The 20,147-nt window shown below is 37.1% G+C and overlaps 2 protein-coding genes across 5 annotated transcripts; both read right to left on the bottom strand.

The window, feature by feature from the left end:
* Positions 1 to 506: 506 nt before the first annotated feature.
* LOC108678305 (microsomal glutathione S-transferase 3) lies at positions 507 to 3,793 on the bottom strand. The gene is made up of 4 exons (XM_018166684.2): positions 3,491 to 3,793; positions 2,922 to 3,019; positions 2,189 to 2,319; positions 507 to 1,086 (listed from the first exon to the last, which is right to left on the bottom strand). Exons 1-4 carry the CDS (start codon positions 3,578 to 3,580, stop codon positions 986 to 988), a joined length of 420 nt encoding a protein of 139 aa, XP_018022173.1. The 5' UTR covers positions 3,581 to 3,793; the 3' UTR covers positions 507 to 985.
* A 1,717-nt stretch (positions 3,794 to 5,510) lies between these two features.
* LOC108678304 lies at positions 5,511 to 19,501 on the bottom strand. 4 transcript variants are annotated; one of them, XM_018166683.2, is made up of 9 exons: positions 19,442 to 19,501; positions 12,289 to 12,675; positions 11,443 to 11,578; positions 10,950 to 11,028; positions 10,506 to 10,608; positions 9,854 to 9,942; positions 9,082 to 9,332; positions 8,256 to 8,437; positions 5,511 to 7,764 (listed from the first exon to the last, which is right to left on the bottom strand). In XM_018166683.2, exons 2-9 carry the CDS (start codon positions 12,420 to 12,422, stop codon positions 6,672 to 6,674), a joined length of 2,067 nt encoding a protein of 688 aa, XP_018022172.1. In that variant the 5' UTR covers positions 12,423 to 12,675; positions 19,442 to 19,501; the 3' UTR covers positions 5,511 to 6,671. The 4 variants fall into 4 exon arrangements, 2 of the variants coding, with proteins under 2 accessions (XP_018022172.1, XP_047737688.1); XM_047881732.1 differs by lacking the exon at positions 19,442 to 19,501 and adding an exon at positions 13,277 to 13,345; XR_007156855.1 differs by lacking the exons at positions 5,511 to 7,764; positions 8,256 to 8,437; positions 9,082 to 9,332; ... (2 more) ...; positions 10,950 to 11,028; positions 11,443 to 11,578 and adding an exon at positions 13,277 to 18,862 and having other exon boundaries at positions 12,418 to 12,675; positions 19,442 to 19,479.
* Between the last annotated feature and the right edge of the window lie 646 nt (positions 19,502 to 20,147).

Genomic DNA, 20,147 nt, shown 5'->3' with positions numbered 1-20,147 from the left:
ATTTCAAAAATAATTTTGTCAGCTCCAAATCTTATAACTGATATTTGACACACTTTTACCTGTCTAATTGATCTGAAATTTTGCGCACTTGTGTGAAGTCAGAGGCAATGCATGAATTAATTAACAGAATAATTAATTTTGAAAAAAATTATACATTAAAAAATTTATATATATTAAAATAATTGAAAAATTAATTTTTTAATTTTTGGAAATTAGATGAGAAATTCATTGTACATCTCTAAGATTACTGGATTCTTTTGAAGTGTTGTCTTTAAAAAGTAATTTTTAAACGTATATTATTTATCTGACCGTTCATATGACTGTATGTGCCATTTTTTTCATCAATAAATACACCCAATAACGGATTCAATGAGCGGCATTTTTAACTGTTAGAAGGATTTTAGCTGTAAAAAATTCTTATCAGCGAAGATTTGTCCGAACCGATACTGAGTTAGAGTCTACCTTCTGCTTGGTGTGAATTCATAACAGGTACCTGAACAGATCGCTGCAGCAAAAGTATGACCATTTATGTATCTGCTGGAATATTTGAATGCATTAACAGATTATTTCCTTCAGGTTAATTGTCTACTCAAATCCTAAAAAGATAGCAGCATCAGAAATAACATTATTTAGTAACGTTACAGGTATAAAATGCAACATGAGAGAATATAATTACCATCATTTGGTTCTCTTGATACTAAATGCATGAAGATATAATCGAAGTAACATCATTAGCTGCTAGTAAATAAAGCTTCAAGAAAGATTAGAAGCAACATCCTATGTTGCCGATATGAAATGCCACAAAACAGAATATAATCAACATCATTTGATACTGTTGATACTAATGCATGAAGACAGAATGGAAGTAACTTCCTTTGTTGCTAGTAAATGAAACTTCCAGAAAGAATAGAAGCAACATCCTTTGCTGCCGATATGAAATGCATCAGTACAGGCTATGGCCAAGGGTTGCAGGTAGCTATGTAGCTTAGAACCAGCCGAGCATCTTGGCGCCCTGACGCACGGAGAAGTAGATGAGGGGGAGGTAGCCTGCGTAGCTGAAGGCTCCCCACATCCTCTTCTTCGGGTCTGCTCACACAATATTCAATTAATTCCACGTGTGCAATATTTGCATGCAGACAACGGCACCGATTTTAAACAGTTATTGCATGAATGATATATACTTTATTAACTAAAATATTCGTATTCATACATAAATAAAATAATATATACACCGTCGTTACACCTTAACCGATCCCCTACAATTATAATACAAATGAATAATTAATATTCATAGAGATGACCAGTAATACTACCAATTGTCTCTGGACTGAGTAGGTACGCTTAGTCTTGACGTCGACCGCAATTAATAATTTGTGTCGACCGCAATTAATAATAATTTACCCAACATTAACGTACTCGCATGTTAATTAAAAAGGTTCAACGATTTAATAATGTGTTAACGAGGTGTTGAGAAGTTAATTAGGCGCTAAGAGTTCATTAATTATTGCTGTAGCGGGCCAGCTTTGGCCGCGCTATTAGTTTTCTTCAGCCGCCGCACCTCTCTAACGAAGACCGACGAGAATAAGTATGCGTAGATAGTTGTCTAGGGAAACAGCAGAATGCTAGTAGGCAGCCTACCTTTACCTGACTTACCACACTTTGTAATGACTGTAAATAACTGTAGCTAATGTCCATTTAATGTCTGTGTTTGTAAACCTAGATGCATTTAGTGATAGTCCTGTGAAGTGGATGCCAGTTTTCCATGAAATTTAAGTAAACCTCATGGCCTTTGTAAATTTGCTGAACCGGTTTTCATTCATACTCGTAAGTTAGGGCCCGCTTGCAGAGACCCAGTAACTTTGTATATGGAGCGTAGTTATCCCGCTACATTGTGACTAGCACCAGTTAAGAGTCTGACCGCCAGAGAGGTTAATTAGATGCTAAGAAGTTCATTAATTATTGTGACCAGCACTAGTTAGGAGTCTCAACGCCAGAGAGGTTAATTAGATGCTAAGAAGTTCATTAATTGTAACTAGCACCAGTTAAGAGTCATCACCAGAGAAGTTAATTAGATGCTAAGAAGTTCATTAATTGTAACTAGCACCAGTTAAGAGTCATCACCAGAGAAGTTAATTAGATGCTAAGAAGTTCATTAATTATCGTAACTAGCACTAGTTAAGAGTCTCACCGCCAGTGTAGTAGCCGAGAGCGTAGGCCACACGGCCTGCCACCCACACGGCCCCCGCTGCTGCCGACATCGTCGGGTTGTACAAGCCCCCGAACGCCAGACACGTCAGGAACTGCGGGTACACTTCCAGCCTGTAGGGGGCGTGGTGTTAATATAAATTTCTCACTTCGCGATACATAATAGAGCTACAGTAATGCATGGAATTATTAGGAGCAGTTGAGTGTTGTATTATCCGCCAACGTCAGGCAAGTCAGAAACTGCGGGTAAACTTCCAGCCTGGGGCATTTGGTATCTTAATAAATTCGTCAGTTTGGCATACATAATTTATCCACAATAATAGTGGATATTATTATGAGCGGTTGAGAATTGTATAGGCCTCCTGATTATGTGGTCCATATATATTGACAACTCGTACACATGGCCATACATATTGCAGATACAAAAATACAGTATATTATTTCAAAAGTTTAACAGAATCAAATGTTAATTTAGGTACACATGAATTAATAAAGTAATTAGGAATTGAATTAATCACGCATTCAGAAAAAAACTGGTTTTTATTCCCTGAAGTATCCGCCAAGAAAGACGTCTGCCAATAAAAATTGCATCAAAATTACTCTATAAAAGTTTAATGTGCGCTAAAATATTTAGCTGTAATGAAGACAGTAGATATATTTCACTACAGTAATGAAGATAATATTGTTGAGTGCAGTGATGCTGAGATATAACGCACGTGTTTTGGTGTGCGCGTTGATAGCAGTTGAAGAGAGCGTTGTCAGGGCTGTACATCACAGGGTAGTAGATTTTGAACTTCTTGCGCATCTTGCCAACCTGCCAACAGTCGTGTTAATGTCAAGACGAGTGAACGAATTTAAATTATAAATTAAACAGAAATACATGTACATACACGAAATGAAAGGGGTGTAGTGGCAAAATGGTCAGAACAGGTAACAACTTAACTTGCATTTACTTGTGTCTCCATTTACTTGCATTTACTCGAACCTCGATTACACATTTTCAACAATAGTCGTTCACTGAATTTAATATCCTTCAAAACTTGTACTACCTCCCTTTTACACAATAATAAGATATTAAATCTAATTTTATTTTCCATAAAAATAAATAAAAAATATAACTCAGTACTCACTGCAGTGAGTGACAGAGAGCACATTTTCTCGTCGACGAAAACTTGAGGTAACGGACAGACGGACATGGCGAGCACTATAGTGCATAAATGAAAAAATGCGCAAAAAACTAATTGAGTTAAGCTTACTTTCATTACATGGCACAACATGTACGCACCTGAACGGCCTTCCACATGAGCACGAACTGAGAGCCCACGGCGACCAGAACGCAGTAGCCATATTCTGCGGGGATATCTACGACCACCATCACGAGTTATGTAATCGCGAAATATAGAAAAAATGTCTAGAAACTTGTTCGAATTTGAACTGATCAGACTGTAAAACATGGCGAAATATTGTTAAATGAAACAGTAACGGAAGTGTCTCTTATCTGCGTCGGAGCTATGTCGGGGAATAACTTCCATTTGCAGATGCCTAAGTGACCGCACAGTATATGCGAGCAAACGCTTGAGTTCGCTACAGTTCTATGGGTGAATAGAAAATGCTATCTATAACTTCCATACGCGACATTACACAGCTGATTTCCATGACTTTCACGCAGAATAATTCCTTAGTTTACCCTGCTTCTAACTAGAATTTTAAAAATAAAATATCCATTGAATCCTTCAATACTACATTTGACCTCATTCGGAACGAGACCGATAAGTAAAATTTAGCTCCAATGTGCCTAATATTGTAGTATATTGAAATTATATTCCAACTAGCGGTCACCACATTTTTTTTGCAAATAAACTTGAGCTACAAAACAGGATCATCAAACTCCGAATGGCTTCATTGAGTGCATAGTATGAGCATAACATGCATTTATTACAAATGTTGGCATTATCTATTCTCTCCTCTTTCGTGTTTGCAGTTGATTATTCTTGCGTCTGCTCATTTACATTCCGAAGGAAAAATTGCATGTCTTATATTAATATAGGAGTAACTGAACGACGCGGCATGATTGCAAGGAATGTTTTCAGAATTTAAGTTCGTCGTAGAATAAGAATATGTGGTTGCGACGAAGAGTTGGACAAACAGAGATGTGTTCGAGAAGCAGAGATGTGTTCGAGAAGCAGAGATGCGTTCGAGAAGCAGAGATGAGTTCGAGAAGCAGAGATGTGTTCGAGAAGCAGAGATAAGTTCGAGAAGCAGAGATGCGTTCGAGAAGCAGAGATGTGTTCGAGAAGCAGAGATGCGTTCGAGAAGAAGAAATGTGTTCGAGAAGGAAGGTTGTGTTGAAGGAAGTCAGTGTTGAATAAGGAAGGCTGTATTGGAGAAGGAAGGCAGGCTAAGTTGAAAAAGGATGACAGTCGTGAAGGCAGAAGACAGCGCTGGGTAAAGAAATCTCGGTTAGATGAGGAAGGTTGCGTTGTAGAAAAGAAGGTCTACTCGGAGGAAGATTGCCGATACGACACATTTGGGCTGCACTGAGAAATGCTAGGGTCTGGGAGAGAGCAAGTCTCCTGTTGGATAAGAATATCCACCCCCCGCAGATCAAACGTAACGACATCATAATAATTAATGTATGCTTGAAGCGAGCGAATAAAATTTACAAAGAAAAGCACTGGCATCACAGTAACTACTGCCCAAGTCTAACTTGAAATACCGGACAACGCCACTGGATTGTTTTAAATCTCAGTTGTTCCAGTATTGAAAATACTGTAGCAAAGAGACACGAGGGCGCCTGCATCAGATGTAATCGAGAGTCAGGCCATATTGATAAGAAGGCGTCCCGTATTTATCTGAAGGCGTCCCGTATTTTACCGCTAAATAAAGCGCACTATTGCTCAGGTAATCTGCAATTGCGCCTTTCTTGATTACTGAATCCAAATTGGCCATCCATGCTATAAAAATTTCCCATGGTCAAAACCGGCAATAAAAACCTTTCCAAGTACCTGCACTCTTACTCCAGCTGGGGTGGAGTCCTCCAGCCCTAATTGTGTCAAGTTTGACCGATTCGATGCAGCGTGGTATATTTTTTCGCGTGAACGCATCAATTGCACTATGGTCGTGGATACATTTATCAAACAACATCAACTGAATATCAATGCATGCCTATTAATGCGGTGAGCTATCTTGCTTGGTGCTCAGTCTCTCCGAAACTGATGACAAATATCAGGCCGGGCGGTGCATTATCACTGAAAGCCTACACATTCAATAAAATGTGAATATGGAGGTTAATCAAGCATAATGAGTTAATGCGCAACAAATTATTGTTGGTCAGATCAATTCTATTCTGAAATAGACATTATTTTACAACTAGGAATGCAAATTTCTAGAGTAGATAATATTAACTCTAGCTTCGTAAATCCATTTGTACGTCACCGCCTAGTTTACACTAACACAAATGAAAAGGGCCTAAAATATTGAGTTGACGTTATCTAGGCTGTCATTAAATTAGTTAACTAATGCGGAAACTTTCGTCTAATTAAGAATAACGAAACACAGTAAATAGACGGGCTGAGGAGATGAGTTAATTTCCAGTCATAGGTTAACAAGATATAGGTTGGTGATCGTTTTACGAAACAACTTGTTTTCATGTGACATAGACACAATTTTCACTTCTACAATTGAAGCAATTTTTTAGGATACTGTACAAACGTACAAAAAACCTAATCGCAAGGCGTTCCACTACAAAGAAGAAGAAACATACAACAAATATAATGTTCAAATTAAATTTTAGGTTTCCATTTTTTTGTAACATGAATTGGCTATGACACTGGAATCCTACACACACAATTGACAATTAAACTTTTAAGCAACGAGAAAGTACACCAGTTTTGCACAAATTTTTTCATGATTGCAAATCGTACAGAAAAAAGGCGCACCAAGTGAAAAACTTAATCTTAACCAATGTTTCTTCCACGTTTCAAAACATAAGTACATTCTTACATAAGGAACATTCATTATATACACGGTAACTTTGTAAAAAACTACTAACCTAGAAGCCAGAACTATCATCATAACACTGCACACAGATCACTTGACTACCGACAATATGAGAATTTTTACCTATACAATATATTCACTCACAATCCTTTACATCCCTAAATATTACTTCTTTCGTGTGTTCATCAGACCTTTATTGCTAGCCGTTGATTTTTCATCGAACACACCGCAAGGAAAGTATTTTAAAGACAGAATTGATTTGTAAAAATAGAAATGAATACAGGACCTGATGAAGAAAATGAAGAGACTAATACAGGACCTGAAACAAAAGGCTACCATTGTCTTGATGAAGTGTAACGTTAGCATCGAGAAGTAAGGTGCCTTAGGACTTGCGATGGCGACTTGCCAAATGAGAAGCTTCAGTAAGCTTACCTTTACTGCTAATGCTACTAAATTTACTGTGGAGGTCACTTGAACAGAGACTGTAAATTAGTGAAGGTTTGCCCTGTCATTGGCCGCAATGTGATGCGTCCAGGCTGCACCAGCTGCACTGTACCACCTGCACCACCCTGGTGCACCAGCTGCATTGCACCGCCCGTGCCTTGCACCAGCTGCACACTTCCTCCACTTCCACTCTGCACCAATTGCATTCCTCCACCACTGCTGCTCTGTACCAGCTGCATCCCCCCACCACTACCACTTTGCACCAGCTGCACTGTACCAGTCCCTGATTGTACCAGCTGAACTGCACCACCAGCAGTGCTCTGCACCAGCTGTACCGAAGTACCACTCTGCACTAGATGCACACCTCCTGCACTGCCAGTGGTTACTACAACCATCTGGGGCCGCACACTCCCCTGCACCACAGAACCACGACTACTCACCACCTGTTGGTAGATGGTTCTAGCAACAGGGTTAGCTTGCTGCTGGTTAGATTGCTGACTGAGATTACTGAGCGCCGCAGCCAGCGATGACCCTGACAAGCCTTGGTTAGCAAGACCAGCAGAGCCTGAAATAACCTGGCTGCCTGAGAGACTTTGGGCAGTTATGCCAGATGCAGCATTTAAACTCTGAGAAGTGAGTCCAGTAGACACATTCAGAGTGCCTAGACCAGTACTGCTTCTGATCAAATGCTGCTGCTGTTGCTGTTGAGTGGCAGCAACACTAGACACAACACTTGAGACCATCTGTTGAATACTGGCTGTATTTTGCTGCTGTACAGCATTTGTAGAAAGTACCTCAGTAGTTTGAGTGTTAGCACTACTAATAGATACAGCCTGAGGCACCGCCTGACTAAATGCATTGTTGCCCAAGTGGTTGCCCAGATAGTTCCCGAGGTTGGTAGCTGGGGCTGGGTTAGTCATGACGGTGGTGACAGGGTCGGACTGAGCGCGTGATTGCTTGTATTTCTTGCGGTACTCCAGCCACGCAGCAACTGGAGGACAGTTTGGGTCGCCCTTGTCCTCGAGTTGCTGGTAGTAAGCCTCGCGTAATATTCTGTACGCCTGCACGCTGGCGTATGGCAACCGCGTCACAGGATCGAAGTACCGGGCTGGCAGTCTGAAATTCAACACAGTTTCAATGCCACAAAATTTCATGCCTTTTGTTGAGTTAATTAAGATCTCATAACAGACATATCAATGCTGGTTCTGTCATCAAGAATCAATTGCTAAAAAGTAATCAGCAACAATGAGTAATCAAATTTTCAAAACAAACATAGGGAAAATTTCTTGTAATTGGTGATGAACTGATTTAGTAACTTAGAAGGTAACCCTGCTATAAGCCTCTAACACTTCAAATTTTCCGAAATATGTCTTAAAAGACTTTGTACAGCAGGAACGAACCTCAAACGTACTATAAAATTAGAGGAATACAACTTGCGAGTGAATAAGTAGTGTTTACTGACTAATTTCATAGTAAAATTCGGGTTCGATTTAAAAATGGTACGTGTAAAAGGCATTATTATTCATGATAGGCAGCATATATAAATATGGTTTTCTAAATAAACTTCCTCAAAATCCTTCCCAGAAACCAGCAAAAAATAATTATACCTGGTTATCGGACAAATATTTCGAGTTGAAAGCTTGTTTTTGTTCTTCTTAAAAGCCTTCCTAAAGGAGAGTTCGTCAGAAAAAGTGATGAAAGTCCTTTCACATTTTTCCTCTGGTCGCAGGTCACTGATTTTTATTACGGGCCGTTTATTCTCAGTGTCAGAGTTGCCTTTCATCTTCATCTGTGGTGAAGATTACAGACAATTAAACAGTGGCCAAATGGTGTCTGTAAGCAAGGCTACAGANTACAGACAATTAAATGCTGGCTAAGAGGTGTCTGTAAACAAGGCTACAGACAATTAAATGCTGGCTAAGAGGTGTCTGTAAACAAGGCTACAGACAATTAAATGCTGGCTAAATGGTGTCTGTAAACAAGGCTACAGACAATTACATGCTGGCTAAATGGTGTCTGTAAGGACGGCTACAAATTATTAAATGAATAGTAAATAAGACTCAGAACTTTAATGGACAATATGAATTAACACTAACATGGAGATATTTTCCAAGATTTGCTGGGGGAAATGATAACTAGCCTCGCTATCACAATGGGAGAGCAATGAATACATTAGGTATTAGATAATAAAAAATCTCAAGTGATAAAAATATCAACAATTAAGCATAATGATTGCTTGTGGCAAAAATTAACCAAGGACATAAATAAATGAATTCACAATTGTCGAAATTAATGTAGGTATATATAATACATCATAAAATTACATTTGCCGCAAGTGAACATTTTGTCACAAGGAAAATATTACATGTCATTCTTGCAGCTGCATGCTCTCAAAGTTATTTCACAAAAAAAAAAAAACAATTTGCACTTCACCTCAGCTTCGATGCTATCAAGCATTGCTTCAGCATCAGCAATATTCACATCTGTGTCCATTTGCTCTGTTCCGTCATCATCCTTATTGCTGTTCTTAAGAGCGTTATTTGCTGCGTGGTTTGTGCTGCTGTTGCTCGTGATGTCTTGGATGAGTGGCATTGTGCACGAGTGGTAGCGGATGAAGGGAACTGTCAGACCCTGACGCTTCATCTTGGGCTTCTTGCGATCCATTTCAGCAAGCTCGTACTTTTCTGTTGATCAGAAACACCTGTGATCATTGCTCAAGCATTGGTTGTCACATAGAAAACTTTATGATACCATACACCATTACAATTAATAAGATTGTTTGGAACTGTGTAATAAAGTCAGCTCAAAAATAACAGAAAATAAAAACTTTTGGTGCTTTTGCAAGAATGGTCATTGATTTACAATCTAGTATGAAATTGATTAGTTAATACGAGCTGTGCTGTCAAGCATAAATTCAATGCCAACTGTAACAGCACAGTGTAAATATTCTAAGTTGATTAGGTTGATTGATTGAGATCCGAAAGAAGATTTTGAAAAATTTTGTGAAGTTAAATTATAATGAGTATCATATGTAAAAATTTTTGCAATTATATGTCTTTAAAAAAGTGATAAATTAAATAAACTTGCTCTGTTCAAACATTATTGCATGAAGACAACAATCAAAATGGATCGTAGGTAAAAAACAACTGAACATAAATTAAATTTTAGGGTTGAGATTTCAATAATATTTCAGCAACTTCCTCACCTAAGCTGAGCAAGTTTTGCTTCTCAGTTTCCTTGGCTTCAGCCAGCAGCTCTTCTTGAGTCATGTGAGGCTCGTGGCCCGAAGACGAACTGCAACGAAATAAAAAACAAGTAAGATAAAACTAGCAATGGGCATGAGAAAGTCACGATCAAGAGCTCATTAACAATCATCAGCAAAATATAAACCACTATTCCACATCAGCAATAATCATCAATTGACTGAATTCCGTCAATTCAAACAACTGATGGTAATTGATCATTTTAAAATTCCTTCCAAGGACGTTTATTATCAGCCAGAAATATCACTATAATTATAATGAAGTAACTCATTGCTGGTCAGGTAAAGCCATCACAAAAATATGTTAATGATTTTCAGAATGTTTAATGGTAAGTTAATGTTTGTCAGAAAAAAAATTACGAAAAAAAACAATCCGTTTATGGCATGTTTTCCAGTTCAATCACAAATAGCAGGAATCACAAATTTTTATTCCTTTGGTGAGCATTTGAGCATTTTACTCAGAAAATTATTTCTATTTTCTCGAAAGCCAGGATGAAGCATCATAGACAGCTGGTAAAACAAGGTTAGTTGAATTCCTCAACATCCTTGACAAGATGAGTAACTTTTTAGCATTTCTATAAAGTTGAGAACTCACCGCCTGCTTTTCCTTTTAGTTTCTTCCATTTGCCGGTCCTTCTGTCTCTTGATGGTCTCCTCTGACTTGAGCTGGGTGGACCGGCGGATAGCCTTCTTGTTGCCTGCAATAACATTTATGATGATTTAATGCAACTCTATATAAGTCAGATAATTTTATAGTGATTGAGAAAGTAAGGTAACAGTTGAATAGTCGAGCAAATGCACAAATGGAACTTTAGAGTAGTGTGCACAGGCAGGAATGGATAAGATAAGCTCTATGATGAGTTACTTTATTCTACTGGGCAGAAGTGTGGCGTGATAAATTCAGCTCTCAAATAGTAAATTTATTCTGTTGCACACAAGCAAAGAAAGTATTATACAGCTCTATAAGTTTATGAAGATAACTGAAATCAGTAACTGAGTGAAGTTAATGTAGATATTGCAACACTGTGTGCAGATTCACCTGCAGCAATGTGGGATTCTGAAAGCATTTTTTTCTTCACAGGAGATTTCTTGGAAATGTCTCGGCTAGGTTTTGGCTCCTGCAATAACAAAATAACAACAAATTAACAGCATATTCAGATTTAAGAATTAAATCTAATAATAGCACAGTAATTTAACAACAGGAATAATGTGATAAAATTAATTTAGAAATTAAATAACGACTAACCGTTTAGCCACACTTTTCCGACGCAGGAAATGATTAGTAATGCCAAACGATGCAAGCCTTCTTAAACCATGAACAAGAATTTTCCTAACATACACAAAGGTCCCTCAATATGAAAAATTCATCTGGCAGAACAACTGCATAATCACCAATAATCATGGTGTTTTATGTCATAAAATACCCAATAATATTCATCTAGTTATTCGAACCACTACTCAAGTTATTTATTTGAACCAACGAACAAATTATTTATGTAGATGATAAATTGACAAGTTATTTAAAGTAAGACCTTGTAAGCTTTAATGATGAGTCTGCCTCTCTTCTGAGGCTTGCTGCCATCGACATCCTCTGTATCAGAGACCGGCTCGTCGTTCTCGTCAATGCTGAAGTCCGAGTCAACCTCATCTTCAGCTTCTACTTCAGATCTGAAATTAAAAACGTCAATGAAATGGGACTATTAATAACTCGAGTTGTTAAAAAATTACAATTTTCTCTCTTAATATCAAATTATTTAACAATTCAGTTTTTCTCATTTTATACATATATAATATATACTCTATATTCACCACTTACTTTTTTATAAATATTCACTACTTAGGACCTGAATTTAAGGATAACATTTATTAAGAGAAAGTCATTGAGATGGGGTAAAGAAAACTAAAAACCTGTATTCCACCACATCAATAAAATAACTTACATGACAATCAAATCAATTTAATTTCATCCAAACCATTATAGGATGTTTTGTAAAAAAAATTAAATATATGTGATCATTAGAATATGCCAGAATTATTACAACTCCAGAAAAAGTTTAGTGAGATATTGAGTGATATTGAAAAGTCCTGTAAGACACTTCTTATGCTGTCAAAAAAATTTGGTGGCCTTATTTAGTTAAGATTTAAAGTAGGTACATAAAAGTGTCCCAGGAAAAATCCAACAAACTGGATAAGAGGAGATAAGCACTACTGCATTCTAAGGTAATTAATAAATGCAACAATAGCTTAAGCAACATTGAATAAAAAAGGCAATTTACAATAATTGATGCTTTTGAAATTTATCAAGTTATACTCTTCCTCATTTGTTTCTTCACCAATGGACATTATCATTAACATCTATTAAATTGATGGCAACTTACTTGTAGTCATTGTCATCTTCTTCTTCATTGAAGCCTCCATAAGTGGTCTTGTAAAAGTCATCCTCCTCTTCCTCATCAAGCAGGCGAGCCATCTTACTTCCAGCATTGGGGCGACGCTCTCGCTCAGCAGCCATTGTGATGGTTCAATATTTTAGATTCACACAATTGAACTGAGCAAGATGATTGAAGACTGTTCAATGTGCAATACAGAACACTATGATGTTTCCTTGAACAATATCAGAATATTTGCAGTAGGTAGTTTCATTGCCACTTGCACCACATTAACTTATACAATTATTCTTTGGCCCATGTGGAGTAATTTTATCATATGGATGGCAGTTATCTTAGGATTGTGTTTCAGTGTTGTGATGGTAGATTCTGGCTGGTCTGTGGAGATAATAAGAAACAAATAATAGTAAGTTGAATGGTTAATAAAAACATGGTTGTACTAGCTATTTCTGACTTGTAGTTACAAACTTTATCACAAATCAAAATAAATCTCATTCAAATTAAATGAAATAATAAACAGTTAACTTAAAAAAATAAATAATATTCACAGCCAGATTGAAATAACATTCAGGTGCACAACATGCACAAATCACGCAAAATTATAAACTGAAGCCATCTTCCAGGGCTCTGCTGCCAGAGAAACTTTTGACAAGTGTATATCAGAGTCGTTTGTCTAGATGTATGCAATATGATATAACTAGCATAACAAGAATATTAATGATTCAAGATGGCAAGGATTACATCTAGCAATATACAATTAAATAATGAAGGAAGCATATCTTGTCACAATTTACTTTGTTTCAGTTTAGATGACTATGAAATGAAGTAGATATCTCGCTTAGATTGAAATAATGTATAAATTTTTAGCATTTTTTCATAAATTATACAATGTTCTTAAAATAGTTTAATCCATGCAACTAGTTAACTTTACACATCAAAATACAATTTCCCAAAACCTACAATCTATTCATTCACTTACCACTTTTGTACATTATCTGCAAATAACTGATGATGCTGCTTTACATATATACAATTTATAATGTATTTCAAGGCTGGAGATTTTCTGCGACCAATGATAACAAGTCCTTTAATTCTTGTCTCACATAGCCAAACTTCCTCAGTGCCTGCTTTGCTTCATGTTTTTCCATTCCCTTGTTGTAATTATCCAAGGAACTAGAATGATCTTTGTACTTTTTTTCAACAAAGTTACAGCCTTGTTCATACTCTGTAATATCATTCTTTATAGCAGCCAGACTGTTGACATCCAAATCAGCAAGATTCTCCTTGAGAGTTGCAAGACCTTGGCAAGCTTCTGCTGCTGCTTCTGAACATATCTTTTGATTAAGAACACTCTGTTTGTGCATGAATTTATCCATGAGCAAAAAAGGTTTATCCTTTATTATTTCTGGTCTTGAGCTTATGGATTTATCTGATGTATTATAGTATTTGTGGAGAACATCTGAGTGCTTGGCTTTGAAGGCTTTGATGGTTTCAATGCATGGACATGAATTAAAAGTCATTAGGTCCGTCATTGAAGCGAGACGTGAACGCGTGAGATACAATGAGTAACACAGTCCAAGAAGACAGTCATCATAGTCATAAAGTAAACCATCAGATTCCATACATTCTTTAATCTTATCTCTCAGAGCTTGAAAACTTTTAAGAGAATCATCAACTTTTGCCTTCTTTAATTTTCTCCACTCATCATAAATGCTCAAGACCTTACCATTAGTAAAATGCCGGAATTTCTTACCAAGATGCAAGGCTGATGCAGGATCATATTCAGGCATTGCATGCTGCACCACTAGCTCAGAAAATTGCATGCATTCTGACTGCCGCATCACTTGCATTAGTGGAATTGATTTCAGTACTTCCATTTTCTTGGCTTTTTCTTCATCTGTTAACATCTCTTCTCTTGGCTTTCTCTTAAAACTGAAATTTGTAGATTCATTTGAAGGGTACTTTTTTGAGGGCTGAGAAGGAGAGGATGCACTGGAAGAGCCCTTGTCTAATAACTGTACTGATTCTCTAGCCTTCGGAATAATGTTTAAGCCCTTAATGTCAGAATGTTGAACATTACTCGACACGTCAACTGATGATTGGGAATCATTTGTGGAACTGATTTCATTTGCTGGCTCAGCATTTGTAGCAGATATTCCTTCATTTTCTAAATCTTCAGTTTCTACAATATCAGTAAGTAGCTGCAAATCATTGGCATTGATTTTAGCATCTGAGATACGACTTTTACTCTGAGTTTCAATTTGACTTTGAGAGTCGATTGGTACTGACAGAGTACCTGATGTAGCTTCAGAAGAATCCTCCAACACATTTGCTGTGTTTGTGCTTTCAATAGAATTTGATTTACATCCAACATCAAATGGGTCACAGTTCTGGCCATTAGTGAACTCAATATCTTGGCTTGGAGCATCATGAGATTCCCCAATCCCCACCTTGGGAATTTTCTTGGGGGTAGAAGCACATGGAGAAGATGGAACAGTGGCAGTGTTAGAAAGTTGGTTACTGTCTTCAGTTCCCTCTGGGTTTGTTTCTCTTTGTTTGCTTCCCAGATTGTGTGTCTGGTTATATTCATCCAGTAATTTCCTTGAACTTTGTGCAAAATCTTGCTCTGTGATCCATGAAGAACTATTATATGTTTGCCACGAAACAAGATATTGTTTTGTCGTCTGCTGGCTATCCTCAATCACTTTATGACTCATAATTTTATCAATAAGGATCCTCCTTTCAGGGTTATTTTCCCAGAATTTAGCAATAAATGAGCAGCCAGGAGGAAAATCTTTTTCTTCAACCCAAGTATCATCAATAGGAGATTCACCTTTCCACTCAATCAAATAATCATAGATAGCCTTACCATTCCTGTAGCTCAACCTACAGGTAACCACTCGCTCAATTCTATATTCAAACGTCAGATCAGTGAAATGGCTGCTTGTTATGACAGGAAGAGGTGGGTAAACTTCACACAAATCATCACTCAACTCATTCTCTGAAGATAACTTAGATCTTTTTTCTGGATGCTTGTTTTCAAACGAGACATCTGCTAATCTTTTCTGAGACCCTTTATTAGATTTTTTTTCTTGAGGATGAAAATTTTCAGAGGCACTATCAGAGGCAAATGCATTGACAGGGTTTTCCTCAACAGTGGATTTTTCTGTTGTTGAATGGGGGATCTCATCAGCTACTTTTCTTCTTTTAGAAGATGCAAGAAGGCAATTGATGTCATCAAGCCAGTCATCTTCCAAGTAGGCTAAAGCATCTTCAGGGCTTGAGGCACGATACTGCTGATACTCCTCAAACAGTTTGACAGATGAAGACATCAGCATCCCCACAGGTATCCTTATCACCTCAATTTTTCTGTCTAGCATCAACTTCTCAACATCACTCAACAAGTCAATGACAAAAACACTTTCTTTGTCTTTATTTTTCAACTGAAGCCAGGAATAATATAAGCTGACAATGTCTCCTCTAGTGATGCCACCTACTTTACCTTTGGATTTTTCAAAATCAGCAAGGAGTGAAGAATCAATTCTCTCTTTTGGAGCATCAGTCATCTGAACTTCATCTATCTGCATTTTTGGTACATTTTTCATGTATGGTTGCTCTTTATGACCTTTATTAGTCATCATTGCTGGATTTTTCACAATCTTTGGAGTAGGAATTGGTCTCATAACTTGCTTTGTCATCAATTTTGGGGTACCAGCTACCTCAGACAAAAAGGAAAACTCTTTGTCTAGGAAATATTCAGTTTTCTTTTGCAATTCAGTGTTGACAACTTCTTGAATTTTTGCCATCTGTAGCTGAATTAGGTTGACATCAAACGCAGTTTTTGTCAATTGATGAATTTTTTGGACAAGTGATGTCAATGTTGCACCCCTTTCTTTGAAGTATATATACAACTCTATTATCATTCCATTAGTCAAATGAATTTTCCTGGAAGGAGCATTGAGGGCTTTCACACTCAGCTCAACTCTGTTGCAATAAGGGCCTATGACATTGTCACGCACTTCAAATATTGGATACTGTACATTCTTACCAGTGAAATCAGCTTTACCTTTCTTTGAAGCAAACTTAATGTGTTGTCCAAAAGAAGTTCTGGCCAGCTCAGCTTTTCTCAGGACATGGAGAGAAGTTTGAGCTGCACATAAGCTGCTGGCTTTTGATTGATTTAGGGCACTGGCTGTACCACCATCCAAGTTAGCCTTAAGTTTAGCATTGGAATTTCCAATAGTCTTGGTAGAAATAACCTCAGAGCTGTTGCTTGGAGTAGAACTAGAAGTTATTTCAACACCAGTTTTTGGAGCTTGAGTTTCAATAGAGATGAATTCAGATGTTTTCTTCCAAGTGGCATCTTTAGATATCAAATTAACTCCATTTCCATCTCTTTGATGTAGTTCAAGAGGTTTATCAATGGATAGTGGTGCAGAATGAACATTGTGGTCATTACTGCACATTTCAGAACCTATGTCATCTTTATTTATGGAAGATTTAGGTGAAGCTGAAGTTTCACTACCATGCTCATCATTGGAAGGTAAAGTTTCATCTATAATTAGATCATCATCTGAACTTGCTGATAGATGATCTTCTGAATCATGAATTGAATTGGCCGATACATTGGACAAAAGGTTAGAAGCAACAAAATTTGATGATGGGCAAATAGAACTTACATTCACTTGCCTTGATTTTTCTGACAAATCATTTGCCACAGGTTCACCTGGTGTTTGCTCTCCAGCAGCACTCTGAGTTTTTTCAAGAGTTACACTCAAATGTTTTCCAAGAGCAATATCAGAAACAATGTTTGTTTCAACACTTGAGGTCTTCTTAACCATATTAGCATGTGGAAAATTCTCTGTATTGGCATCCAAAGCCTTTTCAACAGTGACATTAAAAGACTCATTAATGGTGTTATCTAAGGTCTTTTCCCCAATCTTTTCCAAATACTTCTTGCCAATGTCATTTGTGGCCATCTCTCCAGCAACATCAGAAGATGTCTCTATAGCATCAACTGCAGCTTTCTCTGTAGTACCAACTGATATCTTCTCCATAGCATCAACTGAAGTCTTCTCAGTAGCCTTAACAGAGATCATCTCTATAACATCAACAGAAGTCTTTGCTGAATGAGATGGAGCTTCCATTAAAGCCTTGGCAGATAGAGCCTTTTCTACAGTAGCCACTGAACACTTCGCAGTAGGCTCTTTCTCAGCAGCTTCTGAAGTCTTCACTAAAGCTCCTGAAGTATTATCAATATAAGAAATGAAAGATTTTTCAGTGCTTTTTTCATCTTTCTTAAAGACTGCATCATCACTTTGTAAGGCATGTTCACTTGGCAGATTAGTAAAACTGTGCTGAGTCTTAGTTGGAGGATTGACTAGCTTAGATGTATGAAGCTCAGATTTTCTCCTGCCTTTATTTTTAGGTTTTGAATTTTTATCAATTAAATGCAATTGGGTTGATTTTGAAATATTTGAATTGCATGAAGCAGGCTTGGGACATTCAAGTTGATCATTTCTGCATGGAAACTCCACTGAATCTTGATTAAAGTTATCCAAATTTTTTAACGAAGGAAGAATGAATTTTTCTGCATCAAAAGCAGCAAGCTTAGGCTTTAGCAAGTTTTTGCCAGAAAATGTCACTGAAATGGCCTTTTTTCTCTTTACCACCATATTTATCTTATTCAAGTCTTCTTCAGTAGCACTTGAAGATTCCGATGATACTCCTTGAAGGCGCATAATCCAATATGCCACATATTCTCTTTCCCAAGCAATCTTCTTTGCAAATTCAGATAGCTCAAAAACTATGGCATTATTCACTTCCACTGGAGATGTCATTGGAGAATCAGTTTCCAACCAAGACACAGTGCATCCAATTGCTTGACAATAAGGACCAATAAAATCTCCTACTTCTTCTTTAGGTTTAATTTTCATATTCATGCAATTGGTAGTAATTAGATCATTAGAAATTGGGACAAGACTTTCTAATTTCCCCTGTTTCTGCAAATGTTTCTTGAGATGGGCATTTGTTGGAGATTTATTCCATGTAGGCCTAGCTTCAAATTTAGAAGATTCTATCTGCCTTAGAGCCATCTTATTTGTATCTTCCATCATACCAAAACCTTCAAAAGTGCATGAAATGCTGGAGCTTGAAGAGTCAGTCAGGGTATCCAATTCAGGTGGATTTGAACAAATATTGCCATTGTTTTCAATGTCAGGACGTTGCTGTCTGTTTAAAAAGCTAGTTAAAAGGCTATTATCGGCAGGATCTATCACACTAAAACCTTCAAATTCATCCTCATTAGAGGAGGAAGGAAATCCACGATTTTGATTTATTTGATTTTGAAATCCATCAAATGCAATATCTTCATTGTTGTCAGAATCTTCATACTCTGAAATACTACTAACCGATGAAATACTGTCCTCCAAATCAATTTCATTTTTATCCACAATATTTTCACTCTCAATTATGTCCGCGTTCGCCAGGCTTGAAATACTTGGAAAATTTGAGGAAATTGAAGTTTTCAGACCACGTAAATTTGAAGATAATGTATCTCCTTTACCTGGGGAGCAGATTGTCAAGTCATTTTCATCAGAGATATTGCGCAAAGATTTATCTTCTGCAGGTTCCCTAAAATCTCCATCATACTCATTAACACTGATGGCCGAATTCATTGCTAAAATAAAGCCGAAGCGTTACACCGTAACAACACACAAACTAAAATCAACAAACCAGAAAGAGTGGTTGTACCGAAAAAACTTTGCCACTCCTAAGACATAACCTCGATTTCCTACTAAACAATAAATATTATATCATATATTAAATGTATTCACGAAAAACTTATGGTAATTTTAAACGTTTTGAATCAATTCTTCTATGAAAAGTATTAATAGAGGAACATCACAAAGAATTCTCAACTAAATCGCGATTAACATTAGTTCAAGTTTCGAAATCAGGCAACACTAACAGGAATAATGGCGCTGATCAAGGTGTGGACAAACTCAATTCTTCAAGGATAACAGGGCGTAGTTCACAAACATAACGCTTAAGAAGTTATTCGAGAACAGCTTTTTGCTTCGCCATTCTTGAAAACAGTATACTGATGTCAATACACGCACACTCTAAGATTTAATATACTCACATGAAAGTTCAGACACGTTCACCCTTGTCTGGCTCATAACAGGTATTGCCGCTTTAGCAGCTTACTCGCAATTTTACTGCCTTATTTATTCTTAAAGGAGCAATGGAAACTAGTCCATAAAGCCCCTTGCCTAAACTGGGTTTAATTGGTACAACAGTTTAACAGCTCTGAAAGTGAAAATCTGAAACATTAGAATGTGGTAAAGGGAAAGCGTAAATTCCCTCGCAATTTTAAATCTTTTATAATTCCACGAACATTTTTATTTGAAAACTGTAAGTCAGAAGCGCTCACAGTTTTCACACCATCTTTCTATGGTTGAATTAATAATTAAATAATTAGTAGTATGAGTATTAATTCAACCATGCCATCTGTCATTCTCCAGAATCAGTGTATCTACATAGAATAGAAGTGTCGGCATTGAAGAAATAGGCCCGTGGTTATATGCTCACATTTAGTTTTTCTCTTTAGTTAGAAGAAGTAATTGTAATCCAATTTCTAAATAGACTTCGTGATTCGTCATTAATTAGAATTAACAAATGCAACATACATAAAATTCATCACGTATGCAACATACATTAGAATTAACTTATGCAACATGGGCCTATTTTTTCAGTGCCGACACTTCTATTCTATTCTTACATACTTGGGACTTGAACTTGCCCAGGACAGCATGTAACATACAAACATTTTCAAACTGATTAGAGTA

The sequence above is a fragment of the Hyalella azteca genome, unplaced genomic scaffold (genome assembly GCF_000764305.2).
Source record: "Hyalella azteca isolate HAZT.00-mixed unplaced genomic scaffold, Hazt_2.0.2 contig8735, whole genome shotgun sequence".
Lineage (NCBI taxonomy): Eukaryota > Metazoa > Arthropoda > Malacostraca > Amphipoda > Hyalellidae > Hyalella > Hyalella azteca.
The sequence above is the reverse complement of the archived record's forward strand: the minus strand, read 5'-3'. Positions and strand labels throughout refer to the sequence as shown.

Bases quoted from the DNA above. Each gene is read 5' to 3' on its own strand.
- LOC108678304 (XM_018166683.2), bottom strand. From the start codon at position 12,422: ATGGCTGCTGAGCGAGAGCGTCGCCCCAATGCTGGAAGTAAGATGGCT. The intron at 9,943-10,505 runs GTGAGTTCTCAA...ATTTCGTTGCAG, and splicing joins ACTAAAAGGAAAAGCAGGCG to TTCGTCTTCGGGCCACGAGC. The intron at 9,333-9,853 runs GTGAGGAAGTTG...TCTGATCAACAG, and splicing joins GCAAAACTTGCTCAGCTTAG to AAAAGTACGAGCTTGCTGAA.
- LOC108678305 (XM_018166684.2), bottom strand. From the start codon at position 3,580: ATGGTGGTCGTAGATATCCCCGCAGAATATGGCTACTGCGTTCTGGTC. The intron at 3,020-3,490 runs GTGCGTACATGT...GACTGTTGGCAG, and splicing joins TCATGTGGAAGGCCGTTCAG to GTTGGCAAGATGCGCAAGAA. The intron at 2,320-2,921 runs GTGCGTTATATC...CGCCCCCTACAG, and splicing joins CAACGCGCACACCAAAACAC to GCTGGAAGTGTACCCGCAGT.